This window comes from Amblyomma americanum, chromosome 9 (genome assembly GCF_052857255.1).
Source record: "Amblyomma americanum isolate KBUSLIRL-KWMA chromosome 9, ASM5285725v1, whole genome shotgun sequence".
Taxonomy (NCBI): domain Eukaryota; kingdom Metazoa; phylum Arthropoda; class Arachnida; order Ixodida; family Ixodidae; genus Amblyomma; species Amblyomma americanum.
The window spans coordinates 104,396,750-104,417,485 of record NC_135505.1 but is presented as its reverse complement, the minus strand read 5'-3'; the positions used below and the strand labels follow the sequence as shown (position 1 = coordinate 104,417,485).

At 45.5% G+C, this 20,736-nt stretch overlaps 1 protein-coding gene across 2 annotated transcripts in view; it reads right to left on the bottom strand.

Annotated features, from left to right (window-relative positions):
- The window catches only part of Top3beta (DNA topoisomerase 3-beta), a 44,302-nt gene that overhangs the window by 13,037 nt on the left and 10,529 nt on the right, over positions 1-20,736 (bottom strand). For both annotated transcript variants that reach the window (XM_077636655.1, XM_077636654.1), the window contains exons 7-12: positions 17,467-17,667; positions 15,205-15,288; positions 14,401-14,521; positions 13,098-13,280; positions 8,700-8,909; positions 4,019-4,236 (exon numbers count right to left, since the gene is read on the bottom strand). In XM_077636655.1, the coding sequence (XP_077492781.1) occupies positions 4,019-4,236; positions 8,700-8,909; positions 13,098-13,280; positions 14,401-14,521; positions 15,205-15,288; positions 17,467-17,667 (1,017 nt within the window). The remainder of the gene's footprint in view (positions 1-4,018; positions 4,237-8,699; positions 8,910-13,097; positions 13,281-14,400; positions 14,522-15,204; positions 15,289-17,466; positions 17,668-20,736) is intronic.

Here is a 20,736-nt window from a genome sequence, read left to right as displayed (position 1 = left end):
CGCATGCATGTACTAGGACCATCCTTGACAAGAAGATAGAAATGATACCTTTAGCCGACACACAATGCAGTTTGCATGCAACGTTTTATGCACAAATGTTGCCAGTGGGCTTCAGTCAGTGGAGCATAACAGGAACAGAATGTACTGCCGGGCCATCTGTTATGTACATACGAAAATCAGAGGTGGATGCACTCCACCGCCAGCCGCTTGTGTAACGTGGTGAAGCTTGCCACCTGTCATCGGTGCAAGCACCGCTTGGTGCTGGAGGTTCGATATATCTGTTGTTTTTTTTTCTCGGCTTATTATTGGCCGGAAAAACCCACAATGCTTGCTTGAACTTTTTTCTCTCTATATGTAACACCGTAGCCCCTTTTTAATGGTATCATCATGGCTGGGCGCCCGCTGGCAGGCACCTGGTGGTTTGCGTGTTTATATCACCTGTCGAGGACTGAAATATTCTTGGCACCATCATAGACATGTAACATATTGTATATAACACACTCTGACCAGGACATAATTTTTTGGGTTTAGAAAAATTCGGATCAACCTTAATCATATCCTGAGATTCACTGTATTTACAAGGTGCCACCTACCAGGGCTGTTCATGAAGCTGTAATTTAATTTAGACTGCTGAAACATGTCAATCTTGACTTGAAATTGAAATTTCAGATTTAACGAATTTTTCGGCTGAAAGTATTACTTCGTTATATCGAGGTTCGACTGTACAAGGAACACAAAAGCAGGCATGTTAAGAGTTACAGATTGCATTCACCGTGCCACAAATCTAGGAGCAAACAGTGCACAAGCCGTCTACACTTTAAAACACAAGCATGCAAAAAACTGTGGCGCAAAGCGGGGAATGATAGCGCAGTAAGTGAAAGAAAAAAAAGGAGGTCTAAAGTGATGGACACCCCGGAGGCATGAATGTGTGTCAGAAAGGTGCGCTGCTCTTATGTGGCACACTAGAGTCGACCTCTGTTCACATGGTCCTGTGTGTTCTAATCACAAAGGAATCACTCTTGCCAAAAACAGCTGTTACAAGGTAGAAAAGATCAAAAAACGAAATACAGCTGTCGCCACCATCGGCCGATTTTGCGCATGCGCCGACGCCGATTTTTTGGGCCCGGATCGCAGAGGCTTAGCTACAGTCCATTTTTTTTTTTTAAATGGCGTCAGCCCAGCCTTTTCAGTAAGGATGTCATGAGTTTGAATTGACTGGTGAAAAGATTTTTAAATCCAATTTTCACGGCAGTACACGTGTCTTTTTGCTGCACCACAAATGTCAACACGTACTGAGAAACAGCCAAAGAACCAATTTTTTTTAGAAGAATAATTTCTTCAGTGCTCCTATAAAATTTGTAGCTTTCTTGATGCATTTACATGAACTCTACTGAGCACATTAGAAACTTCACGACTATTCCAAAAAAATTTCACTCCTACATTTCAAGAAAATTGTTTTCGAACATAATTTCTCCTCTGAATCTTGTGAAAAAGTTGCAGAGTTAAAAAAATGTGGCAGAAGGTTGATTCAACTTTCACTGCATTTCTACTGGTGTAAGACATTCTCAGAATTTTTTTTTTTTTTGGCTGGCAAACCACAAGTTTTGGTTTTGAAATCTTGCGAAGACGTCTGCACAATAAGAAGAAAACTTCATGCAAGATATTTAACCTTGATAAATCTGAAACAGAAAGAATGTCGCGACCTGCACTATGGTGCAACAAAACAAACAGGGCCATAACTGATGGAAGAGTCGGAAAAGATATGCTCTGCAAGGTGAAAATCTACGCAGAAAACCGTAATGGAGAAAAACGCTCATAGTTTGAGCGTTTCCCCACAATGCACAGCAGACGTGGTTCACGAAACAACTTCCTTAGAGCACTCCCTGGACGATTTCAGCAATAAAACTTTGGAACAGCATAAAAGTGACGCACGCAAGTGGATACACTTATGAAAACAAACTTTTTGGCCACTTTCTAAGATTTCAAACCCACGTCTCCCCTTCAATCAGCACAAGAATCTGGCATGAAATTCAATAATTTTCCGGGACTTTCCTGACCTCACAAATATACATATTTTTCCAGGGTTGAGAAAGAAATATCTTTACTAAAGCAACATTTTCTGCACCTCATATACGCAACATTTACTGCACAAGGAACCTTTAACAAAAATGTGAAAGCTAATTGGCTTCTAGTTTCATATTTTAGGAATGATCAGCTTCCTTTTTTTTCAAGCTCAGCACTGACGTCCTTTGCCTTTTCTCTAGTTGTCTTCCTCGAAATGTCATACTTTATGACCCAATTCGTGTCATTGGTAGCTGCTGCTTTCTCAGCATTGGTGCTGCTGAGGTATTGAACTTGGCAACCAGCTGCTGCAAACCTGTCCTTTTAGTGCAGCAGCACTACTTCAGTCGTCATCTTCAGCCTGTCATCTTGTCCTGTGCTCCATACTAGGCCGAGCTTACCCGAGTTACTGGGGTAAGCCCACGTAAGTTCGGAGGAGCGTCACGCAAGCTGCAGCCAATGGGAGGAGGGCGTTGCACCACCTAGGTCAGGTAACCATGTGGCATCATCTCAACCTGCCCTGGCAAGGTTGCTCGCGAAGAGAAACATGGGTTGCACAAACCCTACCGGTGGCTGTGACAGGAACAACCACCTGCCACTGCAGTGGCACATCAAACAGCCACGTGCCATGGCAGCAGCGCATCGCTTAATTGCTGCACCACTGCTGTGGTAGCGGTATGAGGACTCGTCACCATCTATGAATGCTCCTATAAAATTTCTAGATTTCTTGATGCATTTCCATGAACTTTATTGAGCACATTAGAAACTTTATGACTATTCTAAGAAAATTTCACTGCTATATTTCGAGAAAATTGTTTTCCAACATAACAATTTCTCCTCTGAATCTTGTGAAATCTTGTGGATCTTGTGAATGACCAATTCTGCATATATGGTCGTTAACCCACTAAAGATATCGCGTCATACCCTTAAGGCGGAGCTTAAGTGTCCCCTCCAATCGAAGAATGAACACCTGATTTCGCACTCCTACTCAGTTTAACTAAAGTAAACCCCTGGCACAATTTTTTTCCCTCAAACCTTCGATTTCATTGCCAAGACCATTTCTTTTATCCAGTTGTTACTTCGCACTTTCGACTTCTTCCTTCTTTATGGCCTCCAGAAAAGCACGGTGCTGCCGCTTTGCAGAAGCCACGGACGTCCGTAATTTCTCTGCGACGTGCATGCAAACAATGCCACCTGCTCTTTCCGCAGCATTACCCACAATCCGCTGGGACATGGAGGAAATTTCTTTCAGGTTTTCCACGGCAAATTGCCGACAAACGCTGATTCCCGCTCCACAGTTGCCTGCTCATCGCCGAGAATAAGCAATAGCTTCACCACTCACCAGAGTTCACTGCACGATGAAACTACATTCAAGAGTTCATAAATAAAATTGACCAAGACGTTTGAAGATCTGTCAAACTGCATTAGCTCGTGTTTGTCCTCCAGCAGAATCTCTCTATATTCTGAAAGTGCAGCGTCTCTAGAATTTCTCTTATCTTCTTGGCTGCAGTCAGTGAGACCAAAACTCTTTTAAGGCCTTGTATGCTTTTAGCAGGCTTCGGCCACATCTGCCTTAGGTCCAGTGAGTTACTATAACGTCAGTACACATCACAAGCACACGTCACTAAGTCATACACACCCCAATGCGTTAACTAGGTGCCCCTCGAGCACTCTTCAACGAACGACCCTTCGTGGCCTATGCATTGCATGCCCGCCTGGCACGCAGAGGGCCTGGCTTCAAGCCCTAGTCGCGGTTATTTTATTTTTCTAAAAATATTCTGATTTCTGGGCTTTTTTTCCATCCAATGCTGGACTATCAACGTCACTGCCAGGTTCTCAGCAGAAGGAGCTCCTTCTACCACATAAAAAATTTGTAAAAAATGAGATTTTACACGATGTAAAAATCTCAAGAATGCAAACAATGAAAGCATGCAAAAAAGGAGCCAGCAGATCTGACCTGGACAGGGGCTTGCCACTGTCAGAGAGCGGTGTGAAGGTGACCTCAAAGAGCTCGTCCATCTGCAGGATGCTGGTGACAAAGTAGCAGAACTTGAGCTGGAACACAGTCAGGGTGTGGTTGAGCACAGCGTCGTAGTCTTGCTTGCCCAAGGCAATAAGGTTCAGCTGCTGCTCCACAGCTGCTCGCATTGTTGGCAGGATCAGGTCCTGGTCAATCTGGACGGGAAGCCAAAGGTTAGCACTAGGGTTGTGCAAATAGCACTGCTCGAAAACCTCGAGTATTTTCAAAGTACAGTCGAACCTCGTTATAACGAACACTGATATAGCGAATTATCGGTTATAGCAAACTAATTACGAATTTTGGTTGGTCATGCTTCATTTCAGTGACATTTATTCTTTTATAACGAAACCGAAAACGCGAGATCCGCCGCGATATCGGCTGTAACGAAGAAATATTTGGTTTACACGAGGCTCAGAACTTGAAAGTAGCATAAAAAAAAACAAAAACCAAAATGAAAATCGAAGGCCGATACACAGCTGAATTTTTTTTTTTATCGTTTGAAAAAGTTTTGCCGTCTGGCACAAAAATCGCGTTTGGATGGTCGCGCCACCTGTGAACAGAGCGCGAAAACTCTGAAAGCTCATGACATGACAGAGGGCCGAAAGGCGGCGCCACTTGTCCAGCGGTAAAGAAAGGCAAGCGCAGCAACATTGGCAACTTTGAGGCCGGCGTTCTGACATCAGCACAGCGGCCAGTCTTGTTATTGCAGCGCTCGAAATGGCATCGAAGAGGAAAGCGATCTCGCTCCAGACAAAGCTGCAGATACTGAGAGCTGTGGACAGTGGCCGCAAGAGAAAGGATATTGCTTCGGAATTCGGCGTTCCTCCAAGTACGTTATCCACCATTTTGGTCACTAGAAAGAAGATTGAGGGCAACACCGAGGACGCCATAAAAGCCGACCGTAAACGAGTTAGGCCTTGCCATCACCCGGACGTGGAAGCGGCTTTGCTTTCTTGGTTTAAAGATGTGAGGGCGCGAAATTTGCCGGTGTCGGGAGCACTTCTTCAACGGAAGGCCCACAGCCTGGCCTGCGTACTGGGGCATGACGATTTCTGTGCAAGCAGCGGTTGGCTGCAACGTTTCAAAGATAGGCACGAGATCGCGTGCCACACTTTGTCTGGCGAAGAGTCCGCTGTCGACATGGAGACATGTCAAACGTGGCTGGAGAATTTTCGTCCTCTGCTCCAGGAGTACGACGAGTGCGACGTATACAACGTCGACGAAACCGGCGTGTTTTTCAAGTTGTTGCCAGAGCGGTCACTGGCGATGAAGAACGAGACCTGCCATGGGGGCAAGAAAAACAAAGACCGGGTGACTGTCGTCGTTGCCGTGAACATGGACGGCTCCGACAAAAGACGGCTCACCGTCATCGGCAAGTCGGCACATCCGAGGTGCCTGAAAGGCGTCCGGAATTTGCAGGTTCAATACACGTCGAACAAAAAAGCGTGGATGACGACCAAGCTTTTCGAGGACTGGCTGAGAGCGTTCGACCAGGACATGGAGAGGCAGCACAGGAAGGTCCTGTTGCTTTTGGACAACTGTTCGGCGCATAAAGTTTCGATCGTGCTGAAGGCAGTTCGCTTGCAGTTTTTGCCACCGAACGCAACTTCTGCTTTGCAGCCTTTAGACAAAGGCATTATTCGTTCGCTTAAGTGCAATTATAGGAAGCGTTTGGTGACGCAACTGGTGTTTGACATCGATCGACATAGATCGACAACAATAAACATCAAGACGACACTCGAAATGTTGTACGGGTCGTGGAATGAGGTGAGGCAGTCGACAATAAGGAACTGTTTCGCGGATGCCGGTTTTGTTCTGCCTGCCGACGAAGAAGAAGTGCAGCCCGAAGACCAGGCAGAGCTGGACAGAACTTGGGATCGGCTGGCAGTCCCAGGCGTCGAATTCGACGATTTCGTTTCGGCCGATGAGAACTTGGCCGTGGCGCCCGAGCTGACGGATCAAGAAATTGTGGATCGCGTTTTGTTGCCCGAGGATGACAGCAGCAGCGACAGCGGTGAGAGTGAACGGGATGAACCAACGATGAGCAGTGCGGATGCCGCGGACATGGCCAGGAGGCTGAAAGGATATTTGGAAAAACTCCCGACGACGAAAACTGCTGACGTAGAAAAGGCCCTCTTGAGCATGGACAATGTAGAAAACTTCATTCTGCGCAGCGCTGTGAAAAGCCACCAGACGAAGATAACATCTTTCTTCAAATGAACGAATGCAAACCTGTTTGGCTGATCCCGGGCTGGCGTTGCATATGTCTCCTCGCCCAACGCCGCCTCTCCTCCTTCTCTTCTCGCCCAACGCCCCCCCTCTCCTCCTCCTCCTCTTCTCTCAAAGCTGCTTTGGCAGCTTTTTTTTTTCAACGGTCCCTCTCGGGGCCACCAATCGCGCTTCGGCAGAGCACGCAGGCGCGATGGTTCCCGCTGTGTCTCACTCGAGTTCCTCTCTCTACACCAAGTCGCCTATGCGCAGACACATGGTGCAGTCGTTTCGCGCCACGCACTTTCACGTGCGTGGCGACGTAAGAACAATCGTGTCAACCTTCCCATATTCCGGCCTATTTTGATTGAATGCCACAAGGAGACAGGTAAGGATTACCACGTTTGTAGTGGGTTCAAAGCCAAGTATATAATGCATTTTAGTGTCTAGAATATTTGCGCGAGCCAAATTACGAATTTGTCACAGCCGATATTTATGTCTACTGTTACAACGAATATCGGATATAACGAACTGATTTACGGTCCCGATGCTACTTCGTTATAACGAGGTTCGACTGTATTCTCAGATTCGAGAATTCAGGAATATAACCTGCTGGAAGTAGCAGTCAATGGCCTTATGCATGTGCAGTGCATACGGCACGGCAGCAGCTGCGTCCACAAACTCCACCTTCAGTGGCTGTACCATTCGGCACGCTGCTGAGGAGAGTTCGTGGTGGGACTTAGATCAGATGCTAAAGTGAACATGCCGGGAGGAAACTGAGCTGTGCCCACCATACAGAAGGCCTGAAAGACTAAAAGGGCAAAAGGATAAGAATGCGGAACAACCAACATGACTGAGGTGAGCGCTTCGTCGGTGTTGACTTTCGTATTTGCGGTGCCACTAGAAACCTACGCCAGCGATTTGTTACTGGTTGCACCCTTCGACGGTTGAAATTGGAAGAAAGGTGAAATGCTAGCTATTTTAGGTCCCGCGATAAAAAAGCCGGCACCACAAAATGTTTGATGTAGGTGCACAGTATTTGCTTCCAAAAGCACCACCATTTTCTTGCGTTTATGATCTTAGCACCTCCCACACACTACTCTGCTACCGTTTAGCGTGTTTACATGAACATAATTGCTCAGAAGAATGCTTTAAATCTGCTCTCTCCAAGCATAGGTGCACCCTGTGCGAATGTGAAGTGGCGCTATAAAGCACAGCGTAGCGTACGCAACGTGGGACGCTACGTGCTGCGTAGAGAATATGGCGGCGACCATCTCGCCCGCTTCGGAATAAATACATGTCGCCGCTGGATGCTCTTACGCAATAGCTCGCTCAAATGGTAGCGGTTCGCTTTTACTTCGCCTACTCTTGCCCACACGTACCGGTATGAGCGATAACTAGCCCCCGTTTTTCAGATAATTTGGCGATTTTCAAGCTCCTAGGCCTAACTAAATGCGGTGTTTTCCTCGTAGCAACGACACCTGGCGAAGCAGTTTTCTAGCTTTTACTCAGTTCTTGCATTTTCTTCGGTTTGCATTGTTTTTATTCTTGGAACAAAAAGAGGCTTGCAATTCACTCACCCTAGTTATCAGTAATCACGTATGAAAATACTTTTACTCAGTTTTACTAAGCTTTTACTGAGCGTTGATGTGCTTTAACGTCTTGTCACTAGATGGTGCTACTGTTTCGCGTGCGCCTGAGGGACGCTACGGCACGGCCAACTAAAAGTGTCGTGTTTACGCTATTCACAGCGTACGCAACGCAGTAAGTGATGCGTACCGAAGCTTACTGCGTACGCCCCAACTAAAAGTGTCTATTAAATGAAGCATAGTCTGGCACGTGGAGCCACTGAAATATTTGCATGGCAGGGTGTGAGTTCAAAATTGCAAAAAAAAGTGCGTAAGTGACTTACAATAGCAACACCAACTTTACAGTGCGTCCGAAGCAGATTACTGCATACTAACATGCAGCATCGGTGGTGCTGTGAACGTTGAGAGTGTCTGCACACTTGAACAGAATAAAATAAAGGTCTCCCCTTCTCGTGTGCTCAGCCATACATTCCCCAGGATAAAGCATCAAATTAGTGCAGGCTGTGCAAATGTGCCATCTCCAGTGCCGTGCCGGCCACCTTAGTGCAGTGTTTGTAGCTCAAATCTTCTGCTAGTCGAACTACACGACATTTTAACTTTGTTTCTTGTGTCGTTTCCCGAAGTTGGCGGTCAACCTATGTGACATGCATCAACCAAAATGTAAAGAAATACAGTGTGCTGTCTTTTTCTTTGTGTGAAATTCGATTAAAATGGAAGGGGTGACTTTTCACTCATATTTCCGGTAAAAAAACTCGCATTAAATTTGTGAAAATATGGTGTGCCCAGATAAAGCAAAAGCAAGCAAAAATTGCGAGAAAAACCTTCTGGTATCCGTGGACAAGGACGATGCCCAAGTTGGTCGGGATGAGTCGCCTTCCCGAACCAACGGTGACATAGTTTCGCTGGCAGATGTTGTTGATGTGCACTGGGATGGAGGCGTCAGTTCCGATTCCATGCTTGTCCATCAGTGAGATAAGCTCCGACTCGGTCAAGTAGTCTGGCGGGTTTGTCTTTTGCTCGGCGAGTTTTGTCTGAAATAAATTAAAGGTCACAAATCATCACAGTGGGCAGCGGTACAGCACTTGTCGCAGGGGATTGATGTCAATGCCACTTGGTCACCACGGAAGCACAGAACCATTCTTGCTCACTCCCATGCTTTACATCCCAAGCTATGCACCAACCGCTTTCCCATATTATGGCCTTTTTCATAAATGAGACATTCTCTCTTCTTTGAAATGCTTCTTATTGGATTTTCATAATGTAGCTTGAGTCAAGGCCAGAGTATGTAATTACATATAAATAAATAAATTTCTAATAATAAAACTTGGGGGTGGCGAATTGGACTGATGTGAAAGAAATGTGATGGGATTCTTTTTTCACTCATCAATCAATCCCAGTTCTGACTCTATTCCATTTCTGTTTTTATTCTTACTACACTTCTATTTCTAATTGCTTCCTTTATTCATTTTTGCAGAGTCCTTCTTTGTTCAGCACCTCCTCTAGCGGTGGAGAGGAAAGTTTTCTTCTATAAAACTGCCAGCCGTGGCAGGTGGAGGTTTCACACAGATACCAACACCTGACAATTTTCGCCAGTCGCATTAAAATAAGGCACCTAGTAAATACCACGGCAAGAGGTTCCGCAGTACACGCCTGGAACGACACCTCTTGTGAAGTGAACACAGACACGAACTGAAGTGAACCCAGACATGAGCATAGGATATAAAGTAAACATAACCAAAAGCAAAAAAAAAAACCAATGACAAGTAAAAGAGCTATGATAAACGGCAATAAAAACAAAATAAGTGCAGGAGTGCATTAGTGCAAATGTAGCTAATAAGCACGAGCAGCACAAATGGCTCACCCTCTAAAAGCATCGTTCACCAGCCACCTCCGCACTTGTTCGCAATGCACCTCACGTTACCGATAAGAAAATGAGCAACACGACCACACCACGAACCAATTCTGCGCTCTACTCCACGACACCATTTCTTGGCAATAGAGTAAAATCTATGGAACTGTAATATGGCCTGTTCTCTACATAGCGGGATATAGTCCCTGCTTGTAGTTGCTATATGTTCTCAACATGCGTTAGTTAAGGCATACTGTCGAGCCCACTTTTAACAAGAAACGCTCAGTTCAAATAAGGATGACATGACCGTAGCGATTTACATTAGGGCTATGGTCGAATTTTAGGTAGAACAAATGTCCATGGACACAAAATTCGGTTACAGCGAACAAGCAGGGGTCAGGAGTTGGCGTGGCGGGGAATGCTGCTTGGTCTCAACCGCAGTCCTACATCAAAATCGAGGCTGTGGTTTCGCTTTTCCAATGTAGACCATGAAAAGCGCACGTTAGGAAAAGGAGACACACACACACAAAAAAGAAAGCCCACTGCTGGTGTGCAACATCACCCCGGCTTCCATACACTTAACTGTGGTGCAACTACCTTGTGGAGGACGAGGAGCAGCGCTGTCGAGTACTGTTGGGGTGCCTGCCTTCCCCAACAAACAAGGGACCCCGTGTATCTTTTTATAGCGGGTCATAAAAAGACAAGTCCTATCGGACCTGGACAGAACTAGGGGAATAGACGCGCTCTCATTTTGACCTGGGATGCGTTCGTCAGAAGGACTAGGCAGTTACCGCCTGTTCTGCATGTGATGGCCACCGATTCCTTAGAAGCCAGATTAAACGCTACAAGCTGAAAGAGCTCAAGCGCATACTTTGCCAAATGTGCGTGTTTGTATGACTCCTGGCCAAGAGCAGATAAAGGTTGATTCGCACGATGGACTGTTCAGCCACGGACCAGGCATCATGTGACATTCTACTTCCACTCTGTGAGGCTCACGCCTGGTCCGCGTATGGAGAAAGGGCGCGCCGCATGTCCAATCCGCTTATCACCATTCCCCTGGCAATCACCTCTGTAGGTGGCAATATGCGGATTAGGCATGCCCGTGGTCACTTGCCTTATTAGTTTACTGACATTGATGGCCAGCAGTGAACCAGATGGACCAAAAGTGGAATGCTCCATGACGCCTAGTCCATAGGTCAAAGGTCCGTCACCGGAACCAGCTGTTCTGAGTCGCTGACATCAGCGCTAAATACCAGCTTCTTAAAAAGGGCCTTTTGCACTGTGTCCGTACTAAGCTTACTAAGTGCCTTTGCATTTTACTGTGCCCAAAATTTCAGTAAGACTGAAGCTTGGACGGTTGGAACATTTCCTGTGTGCAAACAATAGCCACCACCGCAGCCGTGAGCATGTCGGCGTGATCTTCTGTAAAAGGGTGTCATTGGTTAGTTTTCAGCAAAGACAGCATCGTTACAAAACCTAAATGCAGTAGATACAGAAATCACCACATTTGCAGGTAGTGATGTCGCTTCTGGCTGGTATATGCCCGTGCTTAAAAGCACCCTTTCATCACATGACGTGCTATACAACAAATGGTGCCGATCGCATTGTTGATGGAAATGCGTGAAAATGCGCCAACCACATCTCGCAGATACCGTGCAGATAGTGCACCACTACAGTCCACTTTATGCGAATGTTTGGATATAACAAGCGAACAATGTTTTACAGTCAAGTTCGAATGTAGATCTAACGCAAGTGCTAATTTTCCAACGCTGGAAATTAAAATAAAAACCCTTTTCATGGGTACAACAAATTTGCTAGGCAAGCATTGTCACAAAAAACTTCCACAAATGGTGGCAGCTAGACTAGCAACAAAGTGAAGTTGCCGCGGAGAAAACAGAGCACAAAGCAACAAGGTGCACCATTGTGCGGCTAAATATGCTGGCGGAATGACACAGCTACGGGTGTTCCACCCCTATGGCCTACTCTTCACCGCCAAGAAAAGTTGTCGCTGAGTATAGCGCACAGCAATTTTTGCCACCTGACGCAAACCAAACGAGGTAAGGACAGAGTCCATTTCCCTGGGCAGAGATGGTCGTGAAGATGAAAGGGACTCGCAGGATGCTACTCCCCACTGATTGAACCTTCGCTGCCCTAAAATATAGACTATCATCTTCAGCACATGTTGCTGATGCTCTCAGCCATCCCTGCCTCCGCCACATGTATGCTGGCAGCACTAGCTTCACACAAACAAACGACCAGTGGGGATGGGCGCGCACTGCTTGTCCCCCAACACATCTTAACAACGTCCCGTTGCTCTGTACTGCTTCTGAGCAAGAATTGATGCAGTGCCACTTTGTGTGATGCTACAAGAGCATAAACTGCGCAGGCTGTTGCATTTGCCAAAGAAGAGGCGCTAATTGCGCTGGAGCACAGCGAGTTGCACCGACTGTGTTCGCTCATGAACGTAGACATTCCTGGCTAGGCTTTTTGAGTTTGATCGTCATGAAACTTTTCCATGGTTTGGCCAAACTTCAAGTAAGCCAGCCCTAGCTTATAAGTAGCTGGCATAGCGAGTCTGTTATATTAAGGTCAATCGCTCGAACAGCTTTGTTACATGGGATATTTCCAAATACACAAGCTTCAATGATGGCAGCGTTGGGGAATTGAAAAACAATGTAACATCCAGGAATTAGCTACTACGAGGTTCGTTACGAGCAGGTTTAAATTTATTTCCCTCAATAATAAGTTCTTGTCTGTAACAGATTAATTCTGTTCCCCTCGTCCGGGAAAACTGACATCGTAAAAGCACCTCAACAAAATGCAACCTGGAACTACAAGTGTCAAATTTCTTTTACAGCAATACATCTGCAGTGGTGGCTCTGTGCCCTTGGCGCTTGGCTACCGAGCACAATGTAGCCAGGCTGAATCTTGGCTGGTTTTGGTTTGGTTTTATAGGGGTTTATTGTCCCAAAGCGATTCAGGCTATGAGGGACGCCGCAGTGAAGGGTTCCGGAAATTTCGACCACCTAGGGTTCTTTAACATGCACTGACATCGCACAGTACACGGGCCTCTAGAATTTCGCCTTCATCGAAATAACTGCCCTGGCTGGGATCGAACCCGAGTCTTTCGGGCCAGCAGCCGAGCGCCATAACCACTGAGCCACCGCAGCGGCTGAGGAATCTTGGCTGGAGCAACAGCATTTTGACAGAGGCAAATTGTAATGACACCCAAGTGCTGTGCAATGTCCAAGCACGTTAAAGAACACTAAGCAGTAAAATTACCCAGAGTCCCCCACAACCGTGTCCCTCATAGCTCCCATGCAGCATACACCGTATCATTGGTAGCAGCTCTGCAATCTTTACAGCCTACCTGCACGATTGGACAGGTAGTCCCAGCTCTCAGCTGTGGCAGGGCCTCCTCGGGAGCAACTGCATGCCACGACATGAACTTTGTGAATCCTGGACTGATGACACTCTTGCCCGTGAGGCTGAAGAGCTCCTCGCCGACTGTGAAAGATGCCGTGGTCTGGAGGTACTTCATGTCCTCGCTCACCTGAGGCCAGCATTGACAAAAAAGCACAATCATGTTAGCTAAAGCTATGGGCCACTACTGTATTCGCTAAAGCGCTTAGACAATTGTCCCCAAATGGAGAAGGATTAGCACTAAAGGTGGGCCGACCTCTGACCTTCACACAAAAGCTCTTATATAATGTGCAAGAACGCCCTTTAAATTTTTTTTTTTTTTTGCCACACTGTTTATTCAGAAAGAGAAGAAAAGAAAAACATCATGTGGCATGGATGCCCCTACACTGCAATTGCACACATCACTGCCATTTTGTGCGTCAGGAGGCTTTGGAATTCTAACTGCGATCCAAAAATAAACGTTCTTCCTACATGAAACAATCGGTTCCCTTCCATGCTCAAATTAATGCAGAAGTGAAACATGGCTGAGAATTTTGTTTCTCACAATGTTTAGAAGGGGTGGTGCCCTGCTCATGTCAGCCAGCATGAATCAAAAGTTCATGCCTTCTGCAGCAATACTGGTTCAAAAAAAAATTTCCCCGAGTGGCTGGACAGTGACATCGTGGTCAGTACAGGGCAGAAATTCCATGTCTCACACAGCCTGCAATAAGTTTTGCACGTATATCAACAAATAATGCACATTCTGCAGCCTCTGTGAAGGATTATCGCTTTGATCCCAAATTGCTGTAGGCAACATGATCACCTTACCCACGAGAGGCTAGCGTGTCTCCCAAACATAGCGATAAACATATTGCACTATCAAATTACACCTCCGTTTAAAACCCGACCACAGGGAGCCAGCAAAAGCATCCACATTGTTCCTTCTGTATAACCTACCAGTCGGCACTTAGACTGCGTGCTTAGTATCTTTCAGAAAGCCCAATGTGTTCTGTTCAGATGCCTACTACAATGTATAAAACACTAGTTTCTCGTACAGCCCACCCCCACTAGCATATTAAATGTAAGACCGGCAGCACTGAATAAATGAACTGACCTTTATTAAATGGTACTATTTAATGATGAACAGAGTTATATCCTCATCACATATACAAAAAAAGAGACGAGAAAGCAAGAAGAGAACAGACTGGGCAACAACTATTAATAAACACACGTTCAATATGCAAGCAAACAAACAAACAAACGTCACTGACCGTGGCCACAAAGTGCCTGGCAATGTAGTCGTATAGCTTCCAAGCATCGCCATCTAGTTCACTCCTCGATGCATCTCTGGTGGGCGTGATGGGAGGGTGATCACCAGCATCATGACCTTTCCTGTGAGACACAAACAAGTAGAGGCAGCAACAAAAGTGCAATTGAAAAGACGATAAGAGCTGTTGTGATCTTCAATGCTGGCTCATTAGCTTAATTAATTGAATTAGAACATTGATTATAGCAATAACTTTTGTCCCTCAGAATAAAAAATAGAAAGTTATGAAAACTCTTTCGTCAAGCTACACGTTAAGATAACAAAGCAATGGCAGTCATCATCAGCTCCACCACCATTTTATTTTTACCCGCGTATACAGGCCGTAGTTTCAGAAACTGAAGGCGAGATATTTTAACGTGAACTATAATGTAGCAAACTTATGTGAACAGGATGCAATTCTGGCTACTTTCAGCTGTGCACGAACTCTGCCCGTACTGGAAACCAGCAAACGAAAGCAAAATTACATAGCAAATTCAGTGGTGCTATTCAGGAAAATACGACATTATCTCTGCATGAAAATAAGCATGAAGGAGGACACAGCAATCAGTGCCCGCTCGATGATAAGATGTCTAAATGCAAGCGCAATGTGAAACTGTTTTCTCACCCAGGAGAGAGGGCATTACTTCACCTCTGAACACCTGAGTTTACTCTCTAATTAAGCAAAAGGTTTTGTTTGAATAGACCTTTGGTCACACAACAAGCAGCAAAAGGCCTAATATCAATCTGTGGCCACAAAGGGACTGCTCACTTTGGCTTGTTGATCCCCTTGGAGAGGAGGTCCTGGACGTCAGCACTCAAGTCTGGCACCCGCTGGAGCTGGTGGAGAGTTCCCCTGGTGAAAAAAAATAAACAAGACATTTTATTCCTTACATTTCTAGAATGCAAAGTTTACACTTCAAATCTGACACTGCAACAACTCATTGGGCCCTGCCTCTGCAAGGAGTACATACATTAAGAACCTTTAACGATCTGATCCTTACCTGCACATAACAGCCAGCAATACACCATCAAAACAAATACTACTTCCACACTGTTTAGAAAAAACAAAAATCAATCAATGTTTTGATCCAACACACTGATGCATCATAGAAGGCTGAGAACAGAATACCTAGCTACAGCCACAACACTACTACTAACAGCAAGAAGCTACGGCAGCTAACAAAGGACAGATTTTCACCCCATAATCAACTCTTCATGGTGTAAAGCAGAAGGACAGTGCCTTTGAGGAACTTCTTCTGAGAAGGCAAAAAGCATAGTCCTGCGGCATCGATAGGGTCACGAAAGGGACACACTCTACACTCCTAAACACATGCCTTCCGTTTTCACTGCCCTGCAGCCATTACTTTCATCATGAAATATACTTTTCTCCACCCTTCAATACCTACCTACACACATGACACTCACACACTTCCACCCAAAAAATAAATTTCTATCTAGTGCCATGGAGGCTAGAAGGTCGGCCATTGTGAAAGTTGCTGCAACATGGCTGGTGCATCTGGCTTTCATGGGTGACGTACAATTCTGACCAAGAGCTGCTAAAACAAAACTAAGCCAGCAATTAAATTAGACTCTAGCACACTCTCTCCTGCAAGTAAATAAAAAACAAGTCTTGTATATTAAGTTTTTTCAAGTTACTAATTATCATCGAGTAAGCTTGGCCCTTGTGAGCATTTTGTTGCCCCGCAAGAGAAATGTAAGCCCAAGTCCGCAAAATGAATTCAAGACATTTTTAGAGTGAAAGCTCAACACCTCGGGGTACAACTTTAGATTTCGATGGGTATGAGACAATGACCTTCAATGCCTCACAAAGTCCAACCGAACTTAACTGTGTGGTGGTATGGCCCAAGCTATGGTAGTACATGACCACGTGATCATATGACTATGACCACTGGGTACCTGACCTTTGACCTTGACCCTGACATTTGATTTGAGATAGTGGAGACCATGCTTAAAAGAGCTTTCGCTTGTATAACTAGGTTCAAGCCACGTTGCATCCTAGCCTTTTTTTTACTTCTCCTGCACTTCTAACTAGCTGGTCTCTTTATTCACAGCATTTCTCAATATCACGTGGCAGGAAAATTGAAGCCACCGTCTATGCGAGTTTCTTAAAGACCATTTCATCCACCGCAGGAATGCCGTGAAGACGAGGCTTCGCATTTTGGCCTGACTAGTGTAGGGCTGAAAACGTCGATTCTGCCTCAGAATTGGCAGCTGCGCTGTGATGCTTGCCTCCGTGCGAATGAAACGTGGATGCATCCATCTGAACTTTGTCTGCTAATTTCGCACGCCTAGCTCAAGGATTCAAGGAGTGAGCTCCAGTCATTCGCAGCACATTAGTATATCCCGGGAGTAGCAAAAACAAAACAAGTTATGTACGTACTTGAGTACTCTGTGATCACAGAAGTTACTGAAGTTCAGTTGAACTTCAACTTCAGTTCAACTTCATTTCAAGAATAAAGCTGCAGTTCAGTACGCTCCTGTGTGTCACCACTGCCTTGTCATCAAGTCACTACGTGCTGCTACTAATGTAACCTCAGATAATAGATTGCAATCAAAGCGCTCTTTCCAGTACTCACCTATGGGGCAGAAACGTGGAGGCTGAACGAAAAGGGTTCAGCTTAAGTTAAGGACAACGCAGCGAGCTATGGAAAGAAAAATGATAGGTGTAACGTTAAGAGATCGGAAGCGGGCAGAGTGGGTGAGGGAACAAACGCGGGTTAATCACATCCTAGTCGAAATCAAGAGGAAGAAATGTGCTTGGGACGGGCATGTAATGTGAAGGCAAGATAACCACTGGTCATTAATGGCAACGGAGTGGATTCCAAGAGAAGGCAAGCGTAGCAGGGGGTGACGAGAGTTAGGTGGGCGGATGAGATTAAGAAGCTTGCTGGGATATGGTGGCAACCACTGGCAAAGGACAAGGTTAATTGGAGAGACATGAGAGAGGCCTTTGCCCAGCAGTGGGCAGAGTCAGGCTGACGATGATGTTGACGAAAGTGCTCTTTCTTACCTGAGGTCAAAGTTCTCGGGGTACTGGGTGGTCTCCGTTCGCGGGTAGCTAATGTAGCCCTGCGTGTAGAGGCGCTCCGCGATCTGCATGGCATGGTGGGGGCCCATGCCGAGACCCGAACTGGCAATGCGCATGAGCTCCACTGTATTGAGGGCCACGGGCCGGGGCTTGCTCTTCTCCTTCTGGCTCACATCTGTTATGCTTTACGAGAGAAAAGACACAAAAAGGAAAAAAAGACGGGAAGGTTAAAGTATGTTCAACATAACGCAAAAGCACAGCAGGCAACATGAGTTGGAGCAGGTTAGCTTGGTCATATTTCGCCTTTTTTAAAACACAGCTATTGCGGCCTAGTGCTGCACGTGGGTGGAGTGCAGGACTGCGACCAGAAGGCATTGTGCACGACGAGAGACGCATGCCTGATTCACACTGCTATTCGGCATCAGGGACTTCCCCTTTCAATCCTTCCTTCCCAGTACATTTCAAGGCCCACTTGTGCGAAGCAAGTTAGACAGTTTAGTTGCCAGTCTAAGCTTATTCGCAGTTTAGACCATGGTGCTGGAAGTGGTCCAGATCCTCTGCTAAATTTTACAATTGGAAAGGCACACAGTACAATAAGCTTTTGGGCAAGTTGCTGACTTTCTTGAGACATAACTGCAGCGCGAAAACCACAAACACATAAGGAAGGAACACCTACAGACAAGGACAATCACTGCACTCACAACTGATTAACTATACCAAGGCAAAGTGAATATAAAGAAAATGAGTGGAAATGAGAAACTAGTGCCATTCTTTATATGCTGGCTTTCAGTAAAAAAAAAAAAAGCAAAACTAAGCAAAATCATTCCACAGTTGTGAGCTCTGGACATTCCTAAGGCCCCAGAACACAAAAAATTGGCAAAATTAACTTTCTTTTTGAACAAGTTTTCCTAAGCAAGCATACTCATCCGGCACATCCTATGCTCCTTGGTTTAGATGACTGTTGGCTTCTGTCATGTATGTTATAATGAGCCCCTCATTTTCCTTCCCTAGTCGTCTCAATAGCTTACTGAGGCCCTCGATTCGGGCAGTTTTCATGCCATAGGTAGCACAAGAGGGTTCTCACACAGCTCACAACCCCAGTGTTCAATCACATTTCCCGTGGCACTCACGGTAATACAGAACATATCACGTGCGCCGCTATGAACGAGGGTGGTGCTAGTGAACACTCTCAAAGTTCAGTTACACTGCACATAAATACCCCCGAAAGCAGAAGATTTGACAGCCATCACCATAGCTCAGTTGGTAGAGCACCTGACGAAGAATTCGGAGGTCAGGATTCACTCCTTGCAAAGAACCTTGTATTGCAGGATCCCACATCTGTCCCCATCCTTTTCACCAAATTTTAAAGCCACGCAGCAATTGTCCTCGCGCGACCCAATTTCAAAATTGCCTATTTCATGAACACAGTCCAGGTGCTTTCTATAGGCAATGCTTCATTTGCTACGTAACAAAAATTTCCTGCCCGTTCTTATGCACACTCATTTTTCAAATTCTGCAAACTCACTCAATGCAAACGTATCGCACTTATTTGAGTCATTTCAAGCATTTCATACATGAGGTGGCAATCACTGGAGTCAGTGCTAGTTCAACCATTCAAGGCACTTACAGGCTTCGCTGATAACGCCTGTGCTGTCGCACAGAGCAGTGCTTTCTGGCACACCAACAAGTTTCAGTTTCAGCCAATCATGTTTTGCTTTGCTGAGAATTTTAAAAGAATTTTGTTGAAACAAACAGAGCAAGCTAAAAGCAATATAAAGCAACTGTTAACTCGAGACATTTTAAACACCCTCAGACCTGCACTTCAAGCACGAAACGTCACTTAGCTTGACCACAAGGTATATGTATACCATATTTATTCAGATACTGGTCAACATCCTGTTTCTAAAATTACCGAGAGAAACTAGGAGGCTGACCACACAAAGTAAAACTACTGCTGTGGTCAAAATGCAGCTTGCTTGTTGTCCTGACCGAATACAACCCTGCAGACTAACTCCTCTAGCCTTAACAAAATTGAAGCAGAGGCAATTTAGGCTACCGCTAATGTCTACCACACATTACATCCCTCTCTTCCATGAAGGCTAGAAGTCACACGCAAACACTCATGCCAACAGAGTATAACATGTTGAATTTTGACATTAATCAATGACGACTGCGCATGGCAAATGTGATAAGTTGCGATGTTTAAATGAAGGTGCCATCTAGATGCTCCTCTAGGGGGTGAACTTTTTCCTAGCACGCTCCAACAAAATTGCAGGTTACACAATATTATCAAAGCAAAAGGATTAATGCAATATCTTAAGAATGATAAGAACAGCATTCCTAGTGAAAGATAAATGCCCAAGAAAGCTACACTGCAATGGGTGCAGCATTTGCAATAACAAATGGATTCACCAGTCTGTCCAGAACAGTAAGAATAAAAAAAAATTGCTGGCAGTTTAGCATTGCTAAGCACAAACTATTGTACGAAACCCCAGTTATTTTTGCAGATGGACAACACTGCTACGTATCTGAAAGCGTGATTAAGGTACCCATTGACCCAGGGAGCCAGTTATGAGCCTTTGCTTTCCTCAAAATTACCTTCCGCTGGTTCTGAGAAGTGGAAAGGCTCATAACTACCGTAAAAACCAGAATATAGGCCGAACTTTTTTTCAAAAAACCATGGCAAAAAGTCGACCCCCGTCTTATATACCAGTCATTGGTGAAAAAACTGCGAAAGTCTTGCAACAATCGGTGTCTGAAGTCAACAGCCTCCATCGCCATCAGTAGCAGTGCAGCGTGGCGACGTTGTGGCAATGGCATTTTGCGTTTCCGTTGTTGCAAAGCTATTTTGGTTAAAGGCTGCTTTTTCACATTTTGTTTCAAAATGAGCGGAAGCCGACAGCAATTCACAGTCGCCTTCAAGAAAAACACAACTGAGTATGTGGAAGGTCATGGAAACCTGGCGGCCAAGCACGAATTTGGAGTATCCGAAAGGAGCATTCGGTACTCGCGGAGGCAGAAGCTGCATATTACAACTTGCAGCAACCAGAAGAAAACATCTCGTGGGCGGACCACAGCGTATCCAGAATTAGAAGGAAAGGTTGTGGAGTTTGTCCGGCAGCTGCGTCCAAGATCGCTGCCTGTGACTGCCGAATGCATCTGCGCGCAAGCGGTGCTGTGATGATAAGGTGCTGACAAACACGCAGGTCGATGGGCGCGCAATACTGTTCAAAAATTGGCCGGGTGCACATA